The 26,636-nt window shown below is 47.6% G+C and overlaps 3 protein-coding genes and 1 long non-coding RNA gene across 6 annotated transcripts in view; 2 read left to right on the forward strand and 2 right to left on the reverse strand.

Moving 5' to 3' along the window:
* Positions 1 to 379: 379 nt before the first annotated feature.
* LOC144671300 (proton-coupled zinc antiporter SLC30A1-like) lies at positions 380 to 5,461 on the reverse strand. Its single transcript, XM_078533110.1, has 2 exons — positions 4,969 to 5,461; positions 380 to 1,093 (listed from the first exon to the last, which is right to left on the reverse strand). The coding sequence occupies exons 1-2, from the start codon at positions 5,459 to 5,461 to the stop codon at positions 417 to 419; spliced, it is 1,170 nt and encodes a 389-aa protein (XP_078389236.1). The 3' UTR covers positions 380 to 416.
* A 4,777-nt stretch (positions 5,462 to 10,238) lies between these two features.
* LOC144671441 (uncharacterized) lies at positions 10,239 to 22,039 on the forward strand. Its single transcript, XR_013573937.1, has 2 exons — positions 10,239 to 10,274; positions 19,087 to 22,039. It is a non-coding gene; the product is annotated as an uncharacterized LOC144671441 (long non-coding RNA).
* The window catches only part of opa3 (outer mitochondrial membrane lipid metabolism regulator OPA3), a 31,080-nt gene continuing 17,407 nt past the window's right edge, over positions 12,964 to 26,636 (forward strand). Inside the window, exons 1-3 of one of the 2 annotated variants that reach the window (XR_013573935.1) lie at positions 12,964 to 13,129; positions 15,927 to 17,377; positions 17,525 to 17,915. Coding sequence is in view for 1 of the 2 variants with exons in the window: in XM_078533347.1 (XP_078389473.1) it covers positions 12,988 to 13,129; positions 15,927 to 16,252 (468 nt within the window). In the remaining variant the exon portion in view is untranslated. Of the gene's footprint in view, positions 13,130 to 15,926; positions 17,378 to 17,524; positions 17,916 to 26,636 lie in introns of those variants that run through there. The other variant, XM_078533347.1, reaches the window with a different exon arrangement.
* Positions 21,784 to 26,636, reverse strand: part of ccdc61 (coiled-coil domain containing 61) — a 29,762-nt gene continuing 24,909 nt past the window's right edge. For both annotated transcript variants that reach the window (XM_078533341.1, XM_078533342.1), the window contains exon 13: positions 21,784 to 25,207. In XM_078533341.1, the coding sequence (XP_078389467.1) occupies positions 25,113 to 25,207 (95 nt within the window). In that variant the 3' untranslated portion in view covers positions 21,784 to 25,112. The remainder of the gene's footprint in view (positions 25,208 to 26,636) is intronic.

Here is a 26,636-nt window from a genome sequence, read left to right on the forward strand (position 1 = left end):
TCCCACAAATACAAACATACACAAATACACATAATCATGTACACTCCCACAAATACAAACATGAGCAAACACGCATAATCAGGTACACTCCCACAAGTACAAACATGAGCAAACACGCATAATCATGTACACTCCCACAAATACAAACATGAGCAAACACGCATAATCATGTACACTCCCACAAATACAAACATGCACAAATACACAGAAGCACACTTCTGTGTGCACAGACACACACACTCCTAACATGAACATACACAAAAACATACAGACACACATACAGACACAGAACACACACACACACGCTCTCACTCACACACGCTCTCACTCACACATGCTCTCATACAGATGTTGACGTGTTGTTGGGGTATATTGTGTGTTGTTCTATGATGAGATGGTTTGACAGTGGATTACACTCAGTCTCCCAGCCACTGGTCTGCAGCCGAGTTTGCCACGTCCTCCGCTCCCTCTGGCCAATCGCAGCAGAGCTTCTTCGTGCAGAGTGGGCCGCAGGCCAGTTGGCAGAAGCCCCTGTCGGTGGGGCTGATGAGCTCCAGCTGCACGGTGACCGAGTGAAGCCCCTCACTGCCGAACACCCGCCTCAGGTCCTCAGCCACCCGGGTGAAGCTGGCGAGGCTGCGGCACCGCACGTGGGCGCTGGCGAGCACCCGGCGGGCCGAGAGGCGCCAGATGTGGAGCTCGTGGACCCCGAACACCCCCGTCACGCCCGCCAGCCGTCGGGTCAGCCTCCGCAAGTCCACCTCGGGCGGGACGCACTCGAGCAGGAGCAGGACCGACCCCTTCAGCCGGGGGGCCGCGGCGGTCGCCAGCGCCAGCGCCGTGAGCAGCGAGAGCCCCGGGTCCAGGTAGGGTAAGCTGCCCCGGTGCCAGCTGCCGGGCGGCACCCCCGGGAAGCGGTGAAGGAGCCCGACAACGAGAGCCACCGCCGAGCTCAACACCGACTGAGCGACGCCGACGAAGCAGGTGAGGGTCTCCCAGCAGCCGCTTGCCGAAACCCTCTCGCCGTGGGCGCCCCGCCCTCCTGGGCCTCTGGCCGCTGCCAAGTCGCTCCCCCATCCAGTGACATCAGCACCTGGAAAGAGGGGAGGCAGAGAGAAAACTTGGTGAAGCAACACAGTCTGTGTGGAATTTGCAGGCAAGTCTGCCATCTAGTGACGTCAGGCAGTAGCGCGACTTAAAAAAAATGAAACCAGCAGCTTTACGCTTGTAAATCTGCAGCAAGTCGATCACAGAATAATCAAGCACAGTAAGAGACCAAAACAAAAAATAAAAGCAAAAAAATCTGCGGATGCTGGAAATCCAAAACACGTATAAAAGTACCTGGAAAAACTCAGCAGGTCTGACAGCATCTGCGGAGAGGGACACAGTTAACGTTTCAAGTCCGTATGACTCTTCAACAGAACTGAGGAAAGTCATTAAGAGACCATTCGGCCCATTGTGCCTGTACCAGCTCTTTGAAAGAGCCATCCAATTAGTCCCATTCTCCCTGCCCTTTCTCCATAGCCCTGCAAATTTTCTTTATCAAGTATTTATCCAATTCCCTTTTGAAAGTTATCATTGAATCTGCTCCCGCCGCCCTTTCAGGCAGCACCTCCCAGATCACGACAACTCGCTGCGTAAAAAAAATATTCTTCTCGTCTTCCCCTCTGGTTCTTTTGCAATTTAAAAACAAAATTGGTGTCCCTCTAGTTACCAACCTTTCTCCCACTGGAAACAGTTTCTCCTTAATTACTCTATAGAAACCCTTCACCATCTTGAATACCCTTATTAAATCTCCCCTTAGCCTTCTCTGTTCTAAGGAGAACAATCCCAGCTTCTCCAGTCTCTCCACATTAGCTGAAGCCCCGACTCCCTGATGCTATTCAAGTGAATCTCCCCTGCACCCTCGGAGGACCATGTGTAATTTGCAGGCGGGTCTGCCATCTAGTGTTGTCAGGCGGTGGTGCACCTTAAACTAAAACCTGGGAGCTTCTTCTGTAAATGTACCGTAGGTCACTCATAAAATGGCACAGCGCAGACGGAGGCCATTTGGCCCATCATACCTTTGTCAGCTCGCTGAAAGAACTATCCCATGTGCCCCACTATCCCTGCTCTTTTCTCATAGTCCTGTAAAACTTCCCCTGTGAGGTACTTTATAAATTCCTCTTCGAAAGACATTATTGAATTATGAATTCGGCATCTGTCCAGAGGCAACTGAGGATTGCAGGTGACCCCTGCAGTCTGTCCATTCTTGGGGCATCAATCGACCATTTATCCCCCCCCACCCCCCCCACCATCTGCCCTCTCCTCCCCTTCTATTAAAGCACCTTCACGTCCTTCACTATTGAAAATATTTTGACACCGATTTGCATTTATAGATTCATAAAATCGTTTATTTTTATCTTTCATGGGATGTGGGCGTCGCTGGCAGGGCCAGCGTTTGTTGCCCGTCCCTAATTGCCCTTGAACTGAAGCCATTCTTCAGAGTCAACCCCGTTGCTGTGGGTCTGGAGTCACATGTAGGCCAGACCAGACCGGGTAAGGACGGTAAAGGACATTAGTGAGCCAAATGAGTTGTTACAACAATCGATGATAGTTGTCATGGTCACCATCACTGAGGCGAGCTTTATAATCCCCGATTTATTAACTGAATTTAAATAGCACCAGCTGCCGTGGTGGGTTTTGAACTCGTGTCCCCAGAGCCTTAGCCTGGGGGCCCCTGGATTAGGGCCCAGGATTTGAACCACAAAATCCACCCCGACGCTCCAGTGCAGTGCTGAGGGAGTGCTGCACTGTCAGAGGTGTTGCCTGTCGGGCGAGACATTAAACCAAGGCTGCCTGCCCGGGTGGATGTGAAAGATCCTGTGGCCATTATCTCGAAGAAGAGGGGGGTGGGGGGGAGGGGGTGGAGTTCTCCCAGTGTCTTGGTCAATATTTTTCCCCCAATCCACATCACTAAAAACAGATTCTCCAACCATTGTCACATTGCTGTTTGTGGGATCTTGCTGTGTGTAAATTGGCTGCTGTGTTTCCTACATTACACCAGTGACTACACTTCAAAAGCACTCCCTTGGCTGAAAAGCACTTTGGAATGGGCTGAGGTTGTGAAAGGCGCTATAGAAATGCGGCCCATTTATGCTTGTTCTTTTGATGAGAAATCCAGTTGGTCTCACTGCCCCCACTCTTCCCCCACACCCCTAATGACTCCTACCCTTTCGAGTGTTTATCCGATTCAATTTTGAAAGTTATTATTGGAGGTGTTTCCATGGCTCTTTCAGGCAGTGCATTCCGGACCACAACCAGAGTCACAGGATTGTTACAGTGCAGAAGGAGGCCATTCGGCCCATTGAGTCTGCACCGGCTGTCCGAATGAGCAACTCACTAAGTGCCACACCTCCACCTTATACCCGTAACCCTGCACATTCTTCCTTTTCAGATAATAACCCGATTCCCTCCTGAAAGCCTCGAATGAACCTGCCTCCACCACACTCTCAGGCAGCGCATTCCAGATCCTAACCACTCGCTGCGTGAAAAAGTTTCTCCTCTCGTCTCCATTGCTTCTTTCACCAACCACCTTAAACCTGCGCCCTCTCGTTCCCGATCCTTCCACCAAAGGGAACAAAGTTTCTCCCTCTCTACTCTGACCAGCCCCCTCATGATTTTGAACACCTCTATCAAATCTCCTCTTAACCTCCTCTTCTCCAAGGAAAACAGTCCCAACTTCTCCAATCTGTCCACGTAACTGAAGTTCCTCAACCCTGAAACTATTCTAGTGAATCTTCTCTGCGCTCTCTCTCTCTCTCTCTCTCTCTCCCTCACGTCCTTCCCAAAGTGCAGCGCCCAGAACTGGACACAATACTCCAGCTGAGGTCTAACTAGTGACGTATACGAGTTTAACATAACCTCCTTGCTCTTGTACTCTTTGCCCCTATTAATAAAGCCCAGGACACTGTAAAATTTATTAACTGCTCTCTCCACCTCTCCTGCCACCTTCAGGGATTCGTTCACATATACCCCAATGTCCGTCTGCTGGACTTTCCCCTACGTTACCTCCAGCTCCTCTGCCAATCGTGATTGAGAAACAAATAAATCAGCTTCCGCCCTCTCCCACGACATCTTGTTGACAGTTTCAGGCTGAGTTCTGACCACGTGGTTGGGGACCCTAACTTTACTTTCAAGGCCATAGAACCATAGAACACAGAAAACAGGCCATTCGGCCCTTCTAGTCTGTGCCGAAATATTATTCCGCTAGTCCCATTGACCTGCACCCAGTCCATAACCCTCCAGACCTCTCCCATCCATGTATCTATCCAATTTATTCTTAAAACTTAAGAGTGAGCCCGCATTTACCACGTCAGATGGTAGCTCGTTCCACACTCTCACCACCCTCTGAGTGAAGAAGTTCCCCCTAATGTTCCCCCTAAACCTTTCCCCTTTCACCCTAAAGCCATGTCCTCTCGTGTTTATCTCTCCTAATCTAAGTGGAAAGAGCCTACTCGCATTTACTCTGTCTATACCCCTCACAATTTTGCAAACTTCTATCAAATCTCCCCTCATTCTGCAACGCTCCAAGGAATAAAGTCCTAACCTGTTTAATCTTTCCCTGTAACTCAACTCCTTAAGACCCGGCGACATCCTAGTAAATCTTCTCTGCACTCTCTCAATCTTACTGATATCCTTCCTGTAGTTAGGCGACCAGAACTGCACACAATACTCCAAAGTTGGCCTCACCAATGTCTTATACAACCTCACCATAACATCCCAACTCCTATACTCAATACTTTGATTTATGAAGGCCAGTATGCCAAAAGCTTTCTTTAAAACCCTGTCTACCTGTGACGCCACTTTCAGGGAATTATGTATCTGAACTCCCAGATCCCTTTGTTCCTCCGCACTCCTCAGTGCCCCACCATTTAACCAACCACAGAATTATTTGTTCGCGAATTAGGAGATGAGAAAAGCACTTACCCTTGACTTTGGGATGTTGGCGTTCTCCAGTGGTGTCCAGCTGACCCTGTCTGCAATCCGGACTTGGGCCGTGGCTCCAGCCGCTCCCGGTCGATCGGAGCCACAGGCGGACTCCCAGGTTGAGGAAGATCCCAGCAGCCCCCACGGCGACGGGCAGGGAGGGCCTGTGGAAAGGGTGAGGGCTCAGGAAGCGGGCCGTGGCAGACACGCTCACCGAGCAGCAGAGCGAGAGCGACAGCACATCCGCCACCAGGGCGCCCACCAGCGCCAGCCTCTCCCAGCCGAAGGTGTGCGAGCTGGGGACGGGCCGGCGGCCCAGCCATTCGGCCAGGACAGGCGTCGCCAGGGCCAGCAGCACCGAGAGGCTGTGGAAGGAGTCAAGGAGCAGGGTGAGGGAGTCACTGAGCTGGCTGAAGATCAGCTCCAACAGCCCAAAAAGAGACACGAGGACTATCCAAACCCAGCGAGCGCTGCTGACCCCACACCCGGCCATCACAAAGCAAGCTCAGACCCCTCTGATCAGCGCTCGATTCAATCCAAGCACAACCATTGGCCCTCTCCCTCCCAAACCAATAGGAACCAGCCAAAGACCATAGTCATCAAACGCTGGGCCAATCGGAAGGGATTTGACAAAGTCCCTGAGTTTTGTTTCAATGTGACCTTTCTTTAAAAAAACAGAATTTAAAAAAAAACCTTCTCTTCCCCAAACAAAAGACGTTTTCTTTAACAAGAGATTTGTCAAACTCAGAAACAATCTTATCGCTTAGGAGATAAAACTTGCTGTGTGGGCAAGTTTACTGCTCTTGTCTCTCTCTCTCTCTCAATTCCAAGCTTTCAATTTCCTTGCTTTGCTCCCTCTGTCTCCCTTATTTTCTCTCCCTCTCTCTGTCCCTCTCTCTCTCTCTCTCTCTCTCTCTCGCCATCTTTCTCTGTCTCCTTTCTCTCTCTCTCTCTCATGGTTTCCCTCTTTCTCTCTCTCTCCTTCTCTGCCTCTCTGCATCTCTCCTTGCTTCTCCACCTGTCTTCCTCTTATTCTCTCTCTCTCTATCTCCCTCTCTCTTCCTCTCTGTCTCCCTCTCTCTCTTTCTCTCTCCATCGTTCTCTGTCTCCTTCTTTCTCTCGCCCTCTCATGGTCTCCTTCTTTCTCTCTCTGTCTCCAGCTTTCTCTCTCCCTCTCTCTGTCTCCCTCTTTCTCTCTCCCTTTTTCCATCTCTCTGTCTTCTCTGTTTTTCTCTCTCTGTCTCTCTTTCTCTCTCCCCCTCTTTCTCTCCTTATATCACCTTGTTACTCTCCCTGTATTTCTCTCTCTCTCTCTCTCTCACTTTTTCCTCTCTCTTTTCCTCACTGAGTCACAGATTATTACTGCACAGAAGGAGGCCATTCAGCCCATCATGTCGGCACTGGCTCTCCGAATGAGCATTATGACCTGGTGGCGTTGCCCTGCCTTTTCCCAGTAACCTTGCACATTGTTTCTATTCAAATAATCATCTACTGCCCTCTTGAATGCCTCTTTTTCTCTCTCATCCACACACACACTCTGTCTCTCCTTCAATCCCCTCATGTTTAGCTACGATTCTGTGATCAGTATAACACTACTCGTCCGCCTGAGCTGACAGTTGACAGCCTCGATGGGATTTGATGGGGCAAAGAATATAAGGGGCCAGTTAACCGTGTGTGTGTGTGTGTGTGTGTGTGTGTGTGATCCCACCGACAGAGGCGGAGAAGAGGGAGAGAGACTCACTCACCACAAACCCGATTGTCAGCCAGCACAGCTTCGGAGAGCCATTTGCCTCAGACAGCTGAGCTACCGGCAGGTGAGTGAAGATTGTCCTGGGCTGTTTCCTCGCACAATTACATCCACGGCCCTGAATACTCACTCCTCAGCCTGTCTGTGGAGGGAAGGCTGTAACCCCCCTACTGCTGAGAGACAAAGGTGTGCATTTATATAGTGCCTTCCACAACCACAGGACATTCCCCCCAAAAATCTCACAGCTAATTTTTGAAGTGTTGTAATGCAGGAAATGCAGCAGCCAATTTGCGCACGGCAAGATCCCACAAACAGCAATGGGGTGACTAGGTAACCCTATTTTCACTGAGTTTGGCTGAAGAGGTCAATATTGGCCAGGACCCCTCCCCCCCCAACAACCTGGTGGGGGAGGGGCCTCGGTTTAATGTCTCATCCAAAAGATAGTACGTCTGGAGTAACCCTGCCTTGACGAACCGCACCCAATGGCTGAGGCAGGATCGGATTCAGCTGTGATGCCTCCCACTGCCAAATAGCAAACAGACAGTCTCACTTTCACACACACGCCTGGGTGAGGTGTAGGAAACGAGTGCCTGTGGAACCTGCACACCCCAGAGACAGTCACTCTGAAATTCCCTCCCTAAAACTCATTATCTTCCTCTCCACCTTTAAGCTTTTTCATTAACAAACCCTTTTTGGTTGTCTCTCCTTATATTCTTTCATGGGATGTGGGCATCACTGGCAAGGCCAACATTTGTTGCCCATCCCTAATTGCCCTTGAGCTGAGTGGCTTGTCAGACCATTTCAGGGGGCAGTTGCTGTGGGTCTGGAATCACATGTAGGCCAGACCAGGTAAGGATGGCAGATTTCCTTCCTTTAAAGGGGCATTAGTGACCAGATCAGTTTTTACAACAATTGATGATAGTTTCATGGTCACCATTACAGAGATTAGCTTCCAATTCCAGATTTATTAATTGTATTTAAATTCCACGAGCTGCTATGGTGGAATTTGACCCCTTGTCTCCAGGGACATTAGCCTGGTCCTCTGGGTTACTAGTCCAGTGACATAACCACTACGCCACCATCTCCCCACCTCTGGCCCAGCGGTGAATTTTATTTGATAATCCCTCCTCTGACGCGCCTTGGGACACGTTACTCCATTAAAGGTGCTACAGAAATGCGAGTTGTTGTTGTAGTGGGGAGGCTGGTGGGTAAGCTGATTGACTGCGAGTGGCTTCACACCGGGATTTCACTGGCTCTTTGTAAAAGGCGACTGCGGAGGTGAACAAACATCAGTTCTGTTTTTGAGCATCGAACGGGACTTCTGACCAACCTGCTGGTGTTTAAGGAATTCCATGGCTCCCAGGTGATTTCAAATCTTCGCTAGCGTTTTCCTGACACGTTGTAGAGTTTCCTGGGCTGCAGCACATCTGCCGCCGAATCCCTCGCCCATGCCTCCAGCCCTGACTGCTCCCATCCTCCATCCTCCGCCTGGCCTCCAACTCCCTGTGAACCTTTGCTGATTCCAACCTCTGCTGCCTGTGCCCAGACTCACACCAAAGCCTCGTTCACCCATCGGCCTCGGTGCTCGCTGACCGACAGTCTGACACGCGCCTCAAATCCCTCCACGGCCTCACCTCCTCCCCATCCCTGCCATCGCCTCCAGCCCTACAACCCCAGCCCCACCCCCCCCGCCCCGAGGCATCCACACTCCCCCCCCCCCCTCCCGATTCTCGTGGCAGGGAGCTGGCATGTACCTGATGGACCGAATGGTCTCCATGTAAGATGTCACCCAACCACGATGCTGACCTCTTGAGCATCCTCCAACCACTGGCGGCCGGGCCTTCAGCTGCCTGGGCCCTAAGCCCTGGAATTCCCTCCTTAAACCTCTCCGCCCCTCACTCTCCTCCTTTAAGACCCAACTCTTTGACCAGGCTTTTGGTCACCTGACCTAATATCGCCTTATTGCAAATAAGCCAGATTGCAAAGTGTGCAATGAGACGCAAATGCTTGTTTCGATAGTCTGTTTATTTACAGAGTGCAGCGTCACATGCGTCTGCCTCCTAGCTGTTAACTTTCTTAGTGTCCCAGCAGTCCTCTGGACTGTCCGCAAGCATTACCCAGACCTGCCTGTCGCTTGCCATTTCAACACCCCACCCTGCTCTCATGCCCACATGTCCGTCCTTGGCCTGCTGCAATGTTCCAGTGAAGCTCAATACAAACTGGAGGAACAGCACCTCATCTTCCGACTAGGCACTTTACAGCCTTCCGGACTGAATATTGAGTTCAACAATTTTAGATCATGAACTCTCTCCTCCAACCCCATCCCCTTTCTCCAATAATTTATATAGATTTTTCTTTTCCCACCTATTTCCATTATTTTTAAATGTATTTCCATCCATTGTTTTATCTCTACCTTTTAGCCTATTTCGATCCCTTTCCCCCACCCCACCCCCACTAGGGCTATCTGAACCTTGCTCGTCCTGCTTTCTACCCTTAATTAGCACATTCCTTAGATAATATCACCACCTTCAACACCTCTTTGTTCTTTTGTCTGTGACATCTTTTGGTTATCTCCACCTATCACTGGCCCCCTATCCAGCTCTACCTGTCCCACCCCCCCTTAAACCAGCTTATATTTCACCTCTTTTCTATATTTCTTTAGTTCTGATGAAGAATCATTCGGACTCGAAATGTTAACTGTGTTCCTCTCCGCAGATGCTGTCAGACCTGCTGAGTTTTTCCAGGTATTTTTGTTTCTGTTTTGGATTTCCAGCATCCGCAGTTTTTTGCTTTTGTCCTTCTTTATATCCTCTTTTAAATTAAACCAAAAAACAATCAATAAAATAAACTAATTAAAAGTGGTGGGGGTGCAGGGGGGTTAAACAGCTCCTGCTGGGGGCACTGTAACTAAAACAAAACCTCAAAGGAAACTTACAACATCAAATCAAAATATCATTCCCGGGGGTGATAATGAACCCCCAGCCCCACAGTGCCCACCGATCGCATCTGGTATGCCAGTGGGCACCGTGTGGTCCCTCTCCAGGGCCCTCTGGCCGTGAACATAGCCGCGGTAGAGGGGCAGGCAGTCGGGTCAGACCACCTGGACCTGTTGATGGCCACCTTGGCCAGGCCCAAGAGCAGGAAGTCCTTCTTTATATGTGCTCAAGATACTTAATCAATCAATGCCCTCCACCTGTTTCTCCTTAACCTCAACAATACAATCAACATAACGTTAACGTCTGTCGAGTGTTGTTTATTGAAATTCCTGTGAAGCACCTCGGGCTGTTTTATTCCATTAAAGGCGTTATATAAATGTAGACTGCTGTTGCTGTCACTTGATTATAACCAGGAGCGGGAACTCTGGTTATCTCTAGCCCACGGCCGCCAAGACAAATATTCATCCCCACTGAGAGCTGACAGAGTCCAACTCAAACCTCGAGCTTTGTAAAGATGCATTGATAAAAGTGACGTGTCACTGAGTCTCACCTCAGTCTTTTTTTAATTCAGTTTTTATGGGATGTGGGCATTTATTGCCCATCCCTAATTGCCCCTTGAGAAGGTGGTGGTGAGCCGCCTTCTTGAACCGCTGCAGTCCATGTGGTGTAGGTACACCCACAGTGCTGTTAGGGAGGGAGTTCCAGGATTTTGACCCAGCGACAGTGAAGGAACGGATGATATATTTCCAAGTCTGGATGGTGTGGGGCTTGGAGGGGAACTTGTAGGTGGTGGTGTTCCAATGTGTCTGCTGCCCTTGTCCTTCCAGATGGTAGTGGTGGTGGGTTTGGTAGGTGCTGTCTAAGGAGCCTTGGTGAGTTGCTGCAGTGCATCTTGTAGATGGTACACACACTGCTGCTACTGTGCGTCGGTGGTGGAAGGAGTGAATGTTTGTGGGTGGGGTGCCGGTCAAGCGGGGCTGCTTTGACCTGGATGGTGTCATCCTGTTTACAACATCAGCAGAAATATGTGATTGATTTAGCCGTATATAGGTCACTCCTGACCTACATTATCCAGTGTTTGATCTGTCCAAGATAGCATTGTTAATGTGCTCTGGCCGCAGGAGAAGCAATTTAAATATGCTGGCAGAATGATAGGCATCCTCTCTGCACTGGGTCCATTTAGAACAGCTTAATAATCGAAACGCTTTCAATAGTCGATTGATGGGACATCCTCCTTACCCCCTCTATTTGCTGCTGACCATGGCTCAGTCCGTAGCCTTGTCTCTGAGTTAGAAGTTTGTGGGCTCGAGCCCCACTCTCGAGCAGCGAATCCAAGCTGACAGGTCCAGTGCAGTACTGAGGGAGTGCTGCAAATGCCGTCTTTTTGATGAGACGTTAGACCAAGGCCCCAACTGCCATCTCAGGCGGATGTAAAAGGTCCCCTGGCAGTATTTTGAAGAAGAGCAGGGGGGTTCTCCCTGGCGCCTTGGTCAATATTTACCCCTCCATCAACATTGCAAATAACAGGTTATCTGGCCATTATTGCATTGCTGTGTGTGGGAGCTTGCTGTGCACAAATTGGCTGCTGAGTTGCCTACATTACAACAGTGACTGAACTTCAAAAGGCACCTCATTGGCTATAAAGTTCTTTGTGATGTCCTGTGGTCATGAAAGGTGCTACATCAATGCAAGTCTTCCTTTACTCCAGATAAACATCTCACCTTCCCTGTCAATGTCACATTTCAGCAGCACATCTATCAGCTTTTGGTGATAAACACAATCAAACACTTTTTCATAGTCCATGGAGTATATGTAAATGCTCTTGTACACATCTCCATATTTCACAGAATCACAGGATCACAGTGCAGAAGAGGCCCTTCGGCCCATCGAGTCTCCACCGACACGTGAGAAACACCTGACCTACCTACCTGATCCCATTTACCAGCACTTGGCCCATAGCCTTGAATGTTATGAGGTGCCAAGTGCTCATCCAGGTACTTTTTAAAGGATGTGAGGCAACCCGCCTCCACCACCCTCCCAGGCAGCGCATTCCAGACCGTCACCACCCTCTGGGCAAAAAAGTTTTTCCTCACATCCCCCCTAAACCTCCTGCCCCTCACCTTGAACTTATGCCCCCTTGTGACTGACCCTTCAACTAAGAGGAACAGCTGCTCCCTATCCACCCTGTCCATGCCCCTCATAATCTTGTACACCTCGATCATGTCACCCCTCAGTCTTCTCTGCTCCAATGAAAACAACCCAAGTCTATCCAACCTCTCTTCATAACTTAAATGTTTCATCCCAGGCAACATCCTGGTGAATCTCCTCTGCACCCCCTCCAGTGCAATCACATCCTTCCTATAATGTGGCGACCAGAACTGCACACAGTACTCCAGCTGTGGCCTCACCAAGGTTCTATACAACTCCAACATGACCTCCCGTCATATTTATTGAAGATCGTTCTTAGATTAAATATTCTCTCTCTTGTTCCTACTCCAGTCTAAATCCAGACTGTGTTCCTCCAATTTCTGCTTCAAATGTGTTATTATTTTTCTGTTATGCTTTTCAAGATCACATTAATCGCCTGAGCATTGGACTTAAGAGCAGGAGTAGGCCATTCAGCTCTTCAAGCTTAGTCCTCCATTCAATAGGATTACTCCTGATCTGATTGTGGTCTCGACTCCACTTTCCCACATAACCCTTGACTCCCTTGTCAATCAAAAATCTGTTGAATTCAGCCTTAGAACATATTCAATGACCCAGCCTCCACTGTTCACTGGGGAAGAGAATTCCACAGACTGGAATGGCCCTGGAAATTATAACTTAAATTATAAAAATTATAACTAAATTGGAGAGGTTTGATTAGCATTTGGACTTCATTGTTGGCGCTGCTTTTAAAGGAGGAAATTAATCAGACTAATTGATGGACATGGAGGGAGGGTGGGGATGGCCCTTTAAGAGGGTGGGAATGGCCCTTTAAGAGGATGAGGTGACCCTTTAAGAGAGTGGGGATGTTCTTTTGAAAGGTGGGGATGGCCCTTTAAGAATATGAGGATACCCCTTTAAGAGGATGGGGATGGTCCTTTAAGAGGATGGAGAATGGTCCTTTAAGAGGGTGGGGGTGGTCCTTTAAGAGGGTGGGGGTGGTCCTTTAAGAGGGTGGGGGTGGTCCTTTAAGAGGGTGGGGAGGTCCTTTAAGAGGGTGGGGGTGGTCCTTTAAGAGGGTGGGGGTGGTCCTTTAAGAGGGTAGCGATGGCCCTTTAAGGGGTTGGGGGTGTGGTTTCTCGTGTGACGTCATGGGTGGTTGGAGGACGGAAGTGACGCAGCGCGGTCGCCATGGTGGTCGGCGCCTTCCCCATCGCTAAGCTGCTGATGCTCGGAGTCCGGCAGGTCAGCCGGCCGCTCGCCAACTCCATCAAGGCGAACGCCCGGAGGAGCCAGTTCTTCAAGCGCTACGTCTGCCTGCCGCCCGCGCAGTGTGAGTGAGTGAGGGAGAGGCCGAGGCGCCTGAACCGACTAGGCCGCGAGTGGGCGGGGCTGTCGCGCTCTAGCCAATGGGGGCTGAGCGGGCCTGTGTGGTTGGCCAATCAGCAGTTGGCTCAGGCAGATGGGCAGGTGTGGGGGCGGGGCCTGCGGGACAAGGTTTGAGAGAGGAGGAAAAGTCACATTGAGGATGGAGAATAGGGAGGGAGCAAAGAATAGACCATAAAACATAGGAGCAGAAATTAGGCCATTCGGCCCATCGAGTCTGCTCCGCCATTCAATCATGGCTGATAAGTTTCTCAACCCCATTCTCCTGCCTTCTCCCCATAACCTTTGATCCCCTTACCAATCAAGAACCTATCTATCTCGGTCTTAAATACACTCAATGACCTGGCCTCCACAGCCTTCTGTGGCAATGAATTCCATAGATTCACCACTCTCTGGCTAAAGAAGTTTCTCCTCATCTCTGTTCTAAAAGGTCTTCCCTTTACTCTGAGGCTGTGCCCTCGGGTCCTAGTCTCTCCTACTAATGGAAACATCTTCCCCACATCCACTCTATCCAGGCCTTTCAGTATTCTGTAAGTTTCAATCAGATCCCCCCCTCATCCTTCTAAACTCCATCGAGTATAGACCCAGAGTCCTCAAACGTTCCTCATATGTTAAGCCTTTCATTCCTGGGATCGTTCTCGTAAACCCCCTCTGGACCCTCTCCAGGGCCAGCACATCCTTCCTGAGATACAGGGCCCAAAATTGCTCACAATATTCTAAATGTGGTCTGACCAGAGCCTTATAAAGCCTCAGCAGCACATCCCTGCTTTTATATTCTAGTCCTCTCGAAATAAATGCCAACACTGCATTTGCCTTCCTAACTACTGACTCAACTTGCAAGTTAACGTTAAGAGAATCCTGGACCAAGTCCCTTTGCACTCCAGATTTCTGAATTCTCTCCCCATTTAGAAAATAGTCTATGCCTCTATTCTTCCTACCAAAGTGCATGACCTCACACTTGCCCACGTTGTATTCCATCTGCCACTTTTTTGCCCATTCTCCTAACCTATCCAAATCCTTCTACAGCCTCCCCGCCTCCTCAATACTACCTGTCCCTCCACCTATCTTTGTATCATCTACAAACTTAGCCAGGATGCCCTCAGTTCCTTCATCTAGATCATTAATGTATAAAGTGAAAAGTTGTGGTCCCAAAACTGACCCCTGCGGAACTCCACTAGTCACCGGCCACCATCCTGAGAAGGACCCCCTTGTCCCCACTCTGCCTCCTGCCAGACAGCCAATCTTCTATCCATGTTTGTGCCTTGCCTATAACACCATGGGCTCTTAACTTACTGAGCAGCGTCCTGTGCAGCACCTTGTCAAAGGCCTTCTGGAAGTCCAAGTAGATAACATCCATTGGCTCTCCTTTGCCTAACCTACTCGTTACCTCCTCAAAGAATTCTAACAGATTTGTCAGGCATGACCTCCCCTTGATGAAACCATGCTGACTATGCCCAATTTTACCATGCACTTCCAAGTATTCTGAAATCTCATCCTTAATAATGGATTCTAAAATCTTACCAACGACCGAGGTCAGGCTAATCGGCCTGTAATTTCCCGTCTTTTGCCTCACTCCCTTCTTAAACAGGGGGGTTACATTAGGGGCAATAGGGGCAAATATTAATATCAGGGCAACGGGGGAATGCAAAAGGGCAAATGTGCAGTGGGCAATGGGGTAATGGAGGGCAATGGGGGAATGGAGGGTAATGGCGGCAATGGAGGGGGGTAATGGGGGGGCTGGGGGAAATGAAAAGAGGGGCCAATGGGTTCAGGTCATTTGATCAATGGGCAAAGTGGTGACTGAGCAGTAATTGTTTAATATTGGTATTATTGACGTGGGATGTTTATACACATTCACCTAATGAATGATCTTGCAAATACTGAAAGGACACTGAGGGAATCTCTCACACACACACTCCACCTTGACTCGAACGCCCAAGTGAGCAGAAACCTTCCTTTCCGCCTGAAACACTGACTCTCTGTTTCAGCCGCAGACTCTGGTCACCCCACAAGCTGCCCGTGTAAGGCTAGGCTCTGAATGCTGGCTAGCGATCATGTCTTTTTAAAAAAAAATTATCTTGTGGGCATCGCTGGCAAGGCCAACGTTTGTTGCCCATCTCTAATTGCCCTTGAACTGAGTGACTTGCTAGGTCATTTTCAGAGGGGCAGTTAAGAATCAACCACGTTGCTGTGGGTTCTGGAGTCACATGTAGGTCAGACCAGGTAAGGACGGCAGATTTCCCTTCCTTAACAGAGCAAAACAGATGTGTTTTTACAACAACTGATGAGTTTCATGGTCACCATTACTGAGACTAGCTTTATAATTCCAGATTTTATTAATTGAATTTAAATTCCACCAGCTGCAGTGGTGGGATTTGAACCCATGTCTCCAGAGCAATAGACTGGGATGCTGGATTGCTAGTCTAGTGACATTACCACTATGCCACCATCTCCCCTGCACCCTTTCAGGGAGGGGGTGGTGGTTGGATAGTGATGGGGGGGTGGGGGGGGTTTGCAGAAGCCCTGGTTGATTTTTATTTAAATTTTGGGATGTTGTCCACACAATCTGTGGTCTGGCTGAGAGAAACCAATTCGGCACAGACAGGGGATAGAATCTGTGGCCTTCCGGATACTGAATATTGATCTTTGAGTTTGACAGAATTCCTGTAATAAAACAGCGAGACAGAGATTGTGACCCTGTTGTGTCTTGATTTGACCTCAACTAGTGTTCTTCCTTTTTGCAGTCTATCACTGGATTGAAATGAAGACAAAGATGAGGATTATGGGACTCAGAAGTGGTCTGGTCCAACCCTTAAGTGAGGAGGTGGCGGCGGACCTGGGCGCAGAACTCCTGGGAGAGGCGATTGTTTTTATCATCGGAGGGGTTTGTGTCTTGGCTGAATACGTAAGGCAGTCGTCCAACAGCGCGAGGAAGGAGGAAGAGCTGAACAGCACGCTGCAGAGCTTGCAGGAGCAGGTCGCCCATCTCTCCTTGACCTTTGAAGAACTTGATGCCCGTGTGCGTGAAAACAATCGCCTCGTTCACTCGCTCCCCCCAGCCTCGAAATAGCGCTCGGAGCTGAGCTTTGCAAGAGAACAGGGTAAACTCTGTCAATAGGGTTGGAATTTGTCCCAATTCAGACTGCTGCTTAAGTTAAAGAACCACACTTCCCAAGGGAGTCCTGTTGAACTGGGGTGTGGGGGTACAGGGAGCAGAGAGGTTGGGGCACTGATGAGTAACTAACTGCCCGCTGTAAATACATCAGATTTTGACATTTGTTCACACATGTCAATGCTGTAAAACACTTTGTCATTTGTGTACGCACATGTCTACATTCATGGCTGCGTGACCTTTGTGCCATTGTCACGTGTGTGAAAGAGCAGCATGTTTGTGCGCTTTGGGTCCCATTAAATGATTTGTCAATCATGCAAGTTTAAATTCTGCTGCGTTGAAACTTACCCCTCCCCTCCCCCGCACCCCCCAAGTTAAGACTCTGTTCGTTAAAAGGCTTGTGTTAATGCGGTAGGTTTGTGTTGGGGAAGCAGCTGTTGGAAGGAGTTACAGATGCAGGGAGTGAAAAGCGCGGTCTCGCACAAACTATGTTTAGGAAACTGCATTCTTGACCTGTGTCGCCCCCAAATGGCTTAATTTGATCAAAGCGAATCTTGCACTAGCCCACAACAGTCTCTGCTGCCAGGTAAACCATGCTGTCTTTGGGAATTTGGGTCGGACAGGGTGTTTCGTGTGCAGAGTTTCCACCGTGCCTGCTTTCTGCTCCCTCCCTCCGACATTTTCTTCTGTGTACGCTTAGAGCGCAGGAGCAACTTGAATTGAGAGTGAACAGACCACGAAAGACACCATTGAGAGAGGCATGATTTTTTTCCCTTGCAGCCTTTCATACCAGAACACTAAACATGTCCAGTGACAACAGGACAGCGGGCAATATTGTGAAGGATATCAAACTCCATTTTATATTCAAAAAAAATGTCGGCATACGCTGACAATCTGCTATCCAAAACTTCAGAGTTATAGTTGCCCACCTCCCGGTCTTATATTCAAGTTCAGAAAAAAACCTCGACCGCACATATAGTTTTACATGCCTGGATGTAGTACTCTTTATACCAAGCCAGTCATTGTTTTAAAAAAAACACGAATCATGTTTCTTCATTTCTGCTGGAATTATAAACTCCAGCAGTAAATGACTGGATTTGATTCCCACTCTATTGGCTGTAGCGCTGTGTGTGTGTGTGTGTGTGTGTGTGTGTGTGAGAGTAGATCGAGGCTGCCTCTCCACCCCTCCCTTTCCCTTGCCCTCTTTTACAGTGGTAAGATTTTAGCAAGTGCAAATACAGACTGTACTACTCCATTAACTTGAGCTGCGAGAGTCATTCTGCAGCAAAATGCCTTTCCGAATCGGTGGTCTTATCCCAAAGAGCATTTTGAGTTGGGTGACGCTAGAGTAACTGGTGGGAGCTGTCTAGGGTGATGAATTAAGGGTACATTTAAACCACAATTTTAGCTTAGTACTAATCGAAGATTGGCGACGCAATGGAGAGAGATTATCTCCATTTTGCAGTCATGTCAGGTGCTGAATTTAGACTACATTTACTTCATAACCGACTTTCACATCAGTGCCACTGTTTGTATTGTAAATGCACTTTTGAGAATGAAGCAAGAATCGCGTTGGCTTAACTGAGATGTTTTCCCACCCTGAATAAATTTTAAATTCAAGGAGGCGAAATTGTCACTTGTAATGGTGAATTGGTATGAATGACCCAGTGACTACACTAGCATTTTTAATTGTTACATTTTCATTAACATTACAGTGGCTGGGAGCAGCATAGCATTTGCACTGTAAAATGGTCAAAGTACTGTATTACCCCCAGATATTATCTGCAGGTCAACTGTGACTCAGTGGGTAGCACTCTCGCCTCCCAAGTCAGAAAACCGTGGACTTAGAGAGTGGAGTCTCTTCCACTCCAGAGACTTTAGCACAAAATGTTAGGCTGACGCTCCCCAGTGCAGTACTGAGGGAGCGCCGCACTGTTGGGAGATGCTGTCTTTCGGAGGAGACATTAAACCTAGGCCCTGTCTGCCCCCTCAGGAGGATGTAATAGAGCCCATGACTCAAAGAAAGGCGAGGGAATTCTCCTCATTGTCTTGGGTCAATATTTATCCCTCAACCAACATCACAAAGAACAGATTATCTGGCCATATTCACATTGCTGTTTGTGGAAACTCGTGCGCGAATTGACTTCTAAAAGTGCTTTGCGACATGCTGTGGTTATGAAAAGTGCTACATAAATGCAAGTCTTTTTCTTTTGGCTGCATTTTGGGGGGGGTGGGTGTTTATCTCTGACTTATTACCCATAGGCCTCGAAACATTTTCACAGCCACCTTGCTACTAAGAGAAGCTGCTGTCAATATGACATCATGGCATAGGGAACTTGATGACTGAAACTTGCACCAAACGTCCAATGGAACACCCCTAAAGATAGCCAGCCCTTCCTACTGGCTGGACAAGAGCCTGGAAAACGTGCACCTTATTCTGTGGCAAATTCTGTTCTCGAGGGAACGTTAGCCCCAGAGAATGAAACATTTTCAGTTTTAGGCAAGTGCTGTCTGCTCAGGCATAGCAGAGTCTGGCGGGGGATCTGGTTTTCCGCAGATCCAGGGATCCACCCAACCAAGTGCAGGCTGCTCCAGGGAGCCAATCACAATGGCCGGTCAGGTTTTCTGCCCCTCCGCAACCTGTTTGTGGGAAGGTGGAGGAATGAAGAGAAAAATAAATAACTCCAGTGCAATCTGTAATTCATTTATCAGCTTTTTTTATTTATTCAAGGGACGTGGGCTTCACTGGCTAGGCCAGCATTTATTGCCCATCCCTAATTGCCCTTGAGGAGGTGAGGGCGGGCTGCCTTCTTGAACCGCTGCAGTCCGTGTGGTGTAGGTATAAGCCTCAATGATTAAATCTGTCACCACCTGGCCTGTACAGTGTGCACCTTGAAGTATGCTGAGGGGGCCAAATGAACCTGGACCAACCAGCTAACTATACAAACCAGGAACTTAACACAAGGCGCCTAGAATTGTGCAACACAGGAGGCCATTCAGCCCATGATTTTTGAACAAGCTATCCAATTAGTCCTATTCTTCCCCCCCCCACCCCTTTCACCATAGTCCTGCAGCTTGTTTATTAAATATATGTCAAATTTCCATTTGCAAGCTATCTGTAATATCTATCTTTAACATTTTTTTAAAATTTAGGTTCACAGGTATGTTTTCTAGAGATGAAAGGCATATCATGGGGCAGGTTGTGTGTAACACCTACAAACTTCTGATTGTGGTCGCAGATATGGTTAAAATATCCACAACAATAGAGAACTGATCAGTGTGGAACATCGGTATGGTGTCACCTTGTTAATGTATTGCACTTGTTTCTGAGTCACAAGGTTGTGGGTTCAAGCCTCTAGGTTTGGATCTAGGCTAAATTGAGATACTATGGGAGCAATCTCTCTGCACTGACCCATCAACCATTCCCAAGTCAGTTTGATATGGTTAGATGCAGAGTAAGGCCCCATTCGTACTCCCCTGCTGGTCCCCCAAATACAGAGTAGAGGCACTTGCACGCTCCAGCAACGAATCTTGGAAAAGAAGTAGGATCTTCTACCTGAAACGTTTCACCCGTCTCTCTTAAGATGCCCAGTTTGCCTTCCCTCCCACCGAACTGTTTAGCCAACCCTTGGCTTTGTATCCAATCCTTGTCGGGAAGTAGGAGGTAATTAATTGGAAAGTGTTAGCGCGGAGAACCAAGCGGGGGTGTGAGTGGGCTGGATGTTTGTCCATTTGTTGGTTTGCAGACATACACATCCTCTGAACATCATTTTGGAGCAGAGAAAAACCGTATTTGAGGAGAATTATTTTGTAAAAGATCCTTGTATTTAATGCCAAACCCTGTGAATCTCACTGGATGCCATGACTGATTATGAAGGCCCTACCTCTCCGGCTATGAATTTAATAATCTGCCTAAATGTAAAATCGTTTTTTAATTTTGCATTTACTCATATGGCACCCTGCTGTGCCTGAATTATTTGCCATAATTAACATAAATTATCCATTTGAGGTAAAATGCCTTGGGATGGTTGAGGGAAGTGGTGTACAAAGTTTGTTCTTTTCTCATTGCAGGTCTGGTCTATGGTTTGGGCAGCATCTGTCTGTCTGGTTGTCTTTCTGTACCAGTGACTGTGCAGCCGGAGTGCTTTTCCTGTCGGGGTTTGATGCTTGGAGACCCTGTACAGAAATTGCATCGTATTTAGGGCAGGGAGTGGGTCTTGATGCAGCCAAAATAGTGCCAGGAGTAGGAGTAAGAATGGATCAAGTAAAACTCCATCGCAGGTTCCTTTGGAAAATTACATGGTATTTGCCGCACACCAACAGGCCATTCAGTCCAACTGGTCTAGGCTGGTGTGCCACACAAGGTTCTCCCACCCCTCTTTATCTTACCTTATCAGTAACCTATTCATTGTGGGATTTTGCTGTCTCCTGCATTACAACAGTGCCTAGACTTCAAAAGTATTTTTTTTTTGCTGTAAAGGGTGTGTTGTGGTTGTGAAAAATGCTATATAAAGGCAAGATTTCACTTCTCCTTCCTGTGTCCACTTAGCTTCTCCTTAACTGCATCTACACTATTCACCTCACTACTTCATGTAGGAGTGAGTTCCATATTCTCACCAGTCTCTGGGTAAGGTAGTTCTTCCTAAATTCCTTATTGGATTTATTAGTGACTGTCTTATTTATGGCTGAGTTTTGGTCTCTTACCTATTCAAATTTAGTGATCGTGCCAAGGTTGCATCAAGGCTTCAGATTGCTTTAAATCTACCAAATGCAAGACTTACAACCATAGAAAAGTTACAGCACGAAGAGGCCATTCAGCCCATCATGTCTGCTCTGGCCAAAAAAGAAAAAAACAAGCTGCCCATTCTAATCCCACCTTCCAGCACCCAGTCCGTAGCTTTGCAGGTTATAGCACGTTAGGTGCAGATTCAGGTACCTTTTTAAATGAGCTGAGGGTTTCTGCCTCCACCATCAAACCAGGCAGAGAGTTCCTTCACCCAGAGGATGGTGGGTGTTTGAAGTTTTTCCTCATGTCCCCTCTAATCCTTCTACCAATCACCTTAAATCTGTGCCCCTTGGTAACTGACCTCTCTGCTAGGGGAAACGGGGCATCTGTTTACTCTATCTAGGCCCTCCCCCCGAAAATCTTGTACACCTCAACCAGGTCACCCTTCAGCCTCCTCAGTTCTAAGGAAAACAACCCCAGCCTACCTAATCTTTCCTCATAGCCGCAATTTTCAAGCCCTGGCAACGTTCTTGTGAATTTCCTCTGTACTGTCTCCAGAGCAATTATGTCCTTCCTGTAATGCAGCAACCAGAACTGTATACAAAATTCCAGCTGTGGCCTAACCAGTGTTTTTCAGTTCCATCATTGCATCCCTGAAGGATCATAATACATATCCAGCTTTGACTATCATTCAAATTATTTGGTTGAATCTACCTCTGTTACAGATCAAATAACTGTATTCTGTGCCATCAACAGAGTACTGTAGCCTCTTCAGCTTCTCCGTCCATTCCCTCCTAACAATCTCTGCTCACTCCAAGATTGCAAAGGATATGTCCAGAATGCCAGTGGTTGAAGACAGTGTGAGCAGAGTATGGTGGACTCGAAACGTGTGTGGTCTAAGCACAGCGATGTGATTTTTGCTTTAATGATAGACACGCTTATTTTATTGTACTAAAAGATTTATTTACAAAATGATTGTAAAATTGATACAAATAAAATCTATTGATGACATATAAAAAGTTTTCACCACAGCTGTTACAGTAGGGACACCAACAGACCCTGTGTGAGACAACAGCAAATTGCAGCTGTCTGCCAAACCCTTATAAGCACAGTTCCCGCTCCTGAAACCAAGAGGAGGGTAAGAGCAGAAGCTAAGGCTGATTCTGAAAGTGGAAGCAGTTTGCCAACCTAGAATGTTTACCATCACAGACCTACAAATAAAATAAACACCTCTCACTTTTATGAACTAGTTTGCTAGGCTTATGGTAGCTTTGCACCACTCACTAGTTAACTCCAAAGGGTTCGTTGTTAGGGGTTAAAGCTACCTTGGTGAAAACCAGACAGGTTTTTAACAAAAAGAACACGCATGGTCAAAGTCTGATATAAAGGCATCTAAAAATGAATTATGTCAAAAATGTCCTAAGTGTAGTGTTAACCTCGGATGCTGACACAGTTGTTGAGCATTTTCAGTTTCTAATTCAAGATTAGAGTTTGGTATCTCATCGCAAGGTTAGGAAGGCTACAGCTGGGAGGTTACCGAGTTGCCCACACATTCGGACACGAGATAAATTGCACCTCGTTGTCCAAATCAGATCAATGAGGAACAGGCCAAACCCAATGATGCAGCTTTAAAAGGCCAATGCTGCTCTCAGTAGCACTGCATGAGCTGATGGTGACTCTTATGAATGACAACTGACTCGGACTGAGCTCACCTGGACCCACACCAAAAAGTAATAATAAAAGTTAAAAAGCAATCTTAAAATGGAAATTCAGTGGCTGGGTTCCTCAAACTAATCAGTTACAATGTTTGAAGCACTGGACCCAGTTGTGGGTGGAGGGGGGGGTGAGGTTTAGGCACTTGGAATAAAGAATCGCTAATGTTTGCAAGCACGGACACAAAGTCATACAACTACTCACACCAGAAGCTGTGACACTGTTACAGATTTTACACACCCAGGCTTGGCCTTGACATGTCTCTTGCCAACCCCTCCCCCCAAAAAACTTTTAGAATGAGATTTTCACAGGACAACACAATCTTCCCACTAGTACGTCTGGCTCCTGAATTACATCCAGCCTATATCTAACATCATTACATTTACCTCAAAAAAATAATTTTTAAAAATACGAATAAAACACATGTTCAAAATGTGACATGAATCAGTAAGGTCAAAACATGCAGTAACTGGTCAGACTGCGCCTGGAATACACCAGCTCTGGCCACCAGTACATAAGGCAGACTCAAAAGGCTGTGCGTCTTTGGAATTCTCTATCCCAGAGGGTGGTGGATGCTCTGTTGTTGAATACATTTAAGGCTGGGATAGACAGATGTTTGGCCTCGCAGGGAATTAAGGAATATGGGGAGCAGGAAAATGGAGTTGAAGCTCCAAAATCAGCCATGATCACACTGAATAGCGCAGCAGGCTCAATGGGCCATATGGTCTACTGCTCCTACTGTGTTCTTGTATTTAAGCGCTGGAGGCAGCGCAGAACAGACATGTGGCCAGCTGATCCTTAGAGTCAAAGGTCTGGGTTGACTGGAAGGTTTTGAGTAGTAATCTTACAGGGACACGAAAGAAAAATAAAGGGAATAGAAAAAGGTCAATGCCAAATAGTACTTAAATTACTACAGCTGTATAACAGAGTCACTGGCAGAAATTGGTAAAAGGTAAATTTTGGAGTGATATTGGGGAATTCTTCAGAATGACACACACAGAACGAACTTCCAGATATCGAGTGAAAAAAGGCAGGAAAACTCTGGAAACATTACAAAAATAATTGGATGCTAAAATAAGGTCACTAGAATCATTCTGGCCAAATGGCCTTCATCCATAATAGCCCTGCGAAGCAAATTCATTGAGAACGCAAAGTGTATTATCGTTCTACTACCCTCTTGCCTTCTATTTTACGATATGGTACTGGCTCCAGACCTCACTGGAGTGGGGGTTAGAAAATACTTCCACAGGCAAAGGTGGCAGGAATAAAAACAGGAAGTGCTGGAAAATTTTAGCAGGTCAAGCAGCATCTGTGGAGAGGGAAAAATAGTTAACGTTTTGAGTCAAATGGCGTCTTCGGAGCTGAAGGGAGGTAGAAATGTGATGGGTTTTATGCTGTTGAAAGGGAGAATTGGGGAGGTGGAATAAAAGGGAAGGTCTGGGATAGGGTAGAGGACAGGTGAGATTAAATAACAAAGATGTCATGGAACAAAAGGCAAAGGGAGAGGTAATGGTTGGCAGATGTTTAGAATTCTGTTCCACAAAAAGCGACTGAAGCTAGCTAGATCAATTGTCAATCTTAAATCACAGAGACTTAGTTTTGTTAACCAAAGGTATTAATGAATATGGGGCAAAGGCAGGTATATGGAGTTTGGTTAGAGATCAGCCAAGATCTCAGTGAATGGCAGGACAGGAGCAAGGGGCTGAATGACCGACTCCCTTTTGCTCTGCAACCCTTGAACGCACAGTCACGTGTGCCCTCTTTCCCCGAAAGGCTCGGATGACTGTGCTCATGTGGCGTGGGACTCAGAACCAGGGAATAATTTCTCACACAGCTCCAGGAATGTTGTATTGAACACAGCACATGGGGAAGAATCACGGGCTGTGTTCACGTGAAAAGCACGGGGAGGCTGTTTTCACCAGCTGCTGGTTCCGTTCTCCCAAGTAAGAAGCTACCAGGATAGTCAACTATCTAGATATCGGTCACACTTTACCCACTCCCGCGCCTGGCACACGATAGCTTGTGTTGACCTCTTTGCTGTTGTTCAGGCAGAATCACAGCCAGTAACTGCATGCACCGTTATGTTGTCAAATAGTGTAATGGCCACATGATGGTGACACAGGACTCAAAATGTTCACCAATGTCCAGAAACTTAGGATTTTTTTTTAAAAATGGGATATTTACAGTAAACAAATAAAGAGGCACAGTTCTTCCATCTAGTTCGAGAAAAGGAAGCCTCGTTTAGTCCGCGTTGGCTTTGCTGATTTTGACCTGGTGATCAGTGTGGGCAGGTCGTGTGTCTGCACCCACGCGGTCCTAGCTCCCTACCCTCCCCTCGACTTGTCGTGCGGTGCCCGACTGAAGGATCTGCTGCTTAGCTCATTCGGTCCGTGCGCCAAGCTTCTCCATGTACTCCTGCAATGCGTTGAGCCTGGCATCGATTTCGGAAAGGTCGCACGAGTCCAAATAATTTTCTGGAAGGTTGAGGGGGGGACAAAAAGGCTTTTTATGCATTTAGATGATTCCATCTTTGGAAATCCAACTTGCTCTCAGAGCTGCACTAAATACATAAATACAATGTTGCTCCCCTCCTTGCTTGCTTGCTAAACTATGCAACTTCTGCACCAGATCTGCACAGCTGACAACTCCTCCTCTCCAACCTTCCCTCCCTCCGACAGGTATCTCGCACCCAGCAGTTGGGCTGACACGAGGAGTTCAGGACACACAAAGCCAGCATCTCTCAGCTACGTGGCACAGCTTGAACGAGCTAGATACCACCACCCAGGCAGGCTGACAAATCCTCAGTATATGATTTGGGGGCTCCCCCAATGCTTTTCTCCTTCTGTCCTGGTGTCGCCCAAGGATCGTATCCCACCCCCCTTCACCCACCACTCCTCTCATCTACTTGGTGCCTCTTGGCAGCATCGTCCAAAAGCACAACTTTAGTTTTGACGTGTATACCGATGACACCCAGCTCTACGTCACCATCGCCTCTCTCGACTCCTCCACTTGCTAAATTATCAGACTGCTTATCCAACATCTAGTATTGGATAATCAGATATTTCCTCTAATTAAATAGTCATTTGGTAGTACAGAACTTGAGTATTATTGAAAAAAAAAAGGGACTCTTTTGTCAAATCTTTTCATCTCACACTCATCAGGATAACTTGCAAGAAATGACCAAATACCAATCTACCACTGAGTCCACTTGGCAACCAATCAGCACTCTCCTTTCATACAGTATAAATATGTTGTTCCCCCCGACATTGGTAATGTTTTGTAAATTGTCCTGATGAGTGCAACACGAAAAGCTTCAACAAAAAAATGTCTCTTCTTTTCAGCAATACTCTAAATATTGGGAAGACATTTTCGGCTGCTGCTCCAAACTCCGTTCCCTAGCAACCGACTCCATCCCTCTTCCTGGCAACTGTCTGAAACTAAACCGGACTGTTTGCAACCTTGATGTCATGTTTGATCCAGACATGAGCTTTTGCTCACGTACTTGATCCAGATATGAGCTTCCGATCACATATTTGCACAATCACCAAGACCTTTTTTCACCTCTGTAACATCAGCCGGCTCTCCTCCTGTCTCAGCTCAGCTGCTACTGAAACTTTCCTTCATGCTTTTGTTACCTCTAGACCCGACCATTTCTATGCACTCCTGCTGGTCTCCCACGTTCTACTCTCCACAAACCTGAGGTCATCCAAAACCCTGCTGCCAGTGACTTTACCCGCAGCGAGTCCCATTCCCCTATCACCCCTATGCTCACTGACCTACACTGGCCCCTGGTCAAGCAACGCCTCGATTTTCAAATTCTTATCCTTGTTTTCAAATCCCTCCTTGGCCTCACCCTTCCCTATCTCTGTAATCTCCTTCAGCCCTACAACCCTCCGAGATCTC

This window comes from Cetorhinus maximus, chromosome 32, assembly GCF_964194155.1.
Source record: "Cetorhinus maximus chromosome 32, sCetMax3.hap1.1, whole genome shotgun sequence".
Classification (NCBI taxonomy): Eukaryota; Metazoa; Chordata; class Chondrichthyes; order Lamniformes; family Cetorhinidae; genus Cetorhinus; species Cetorhinus maximus.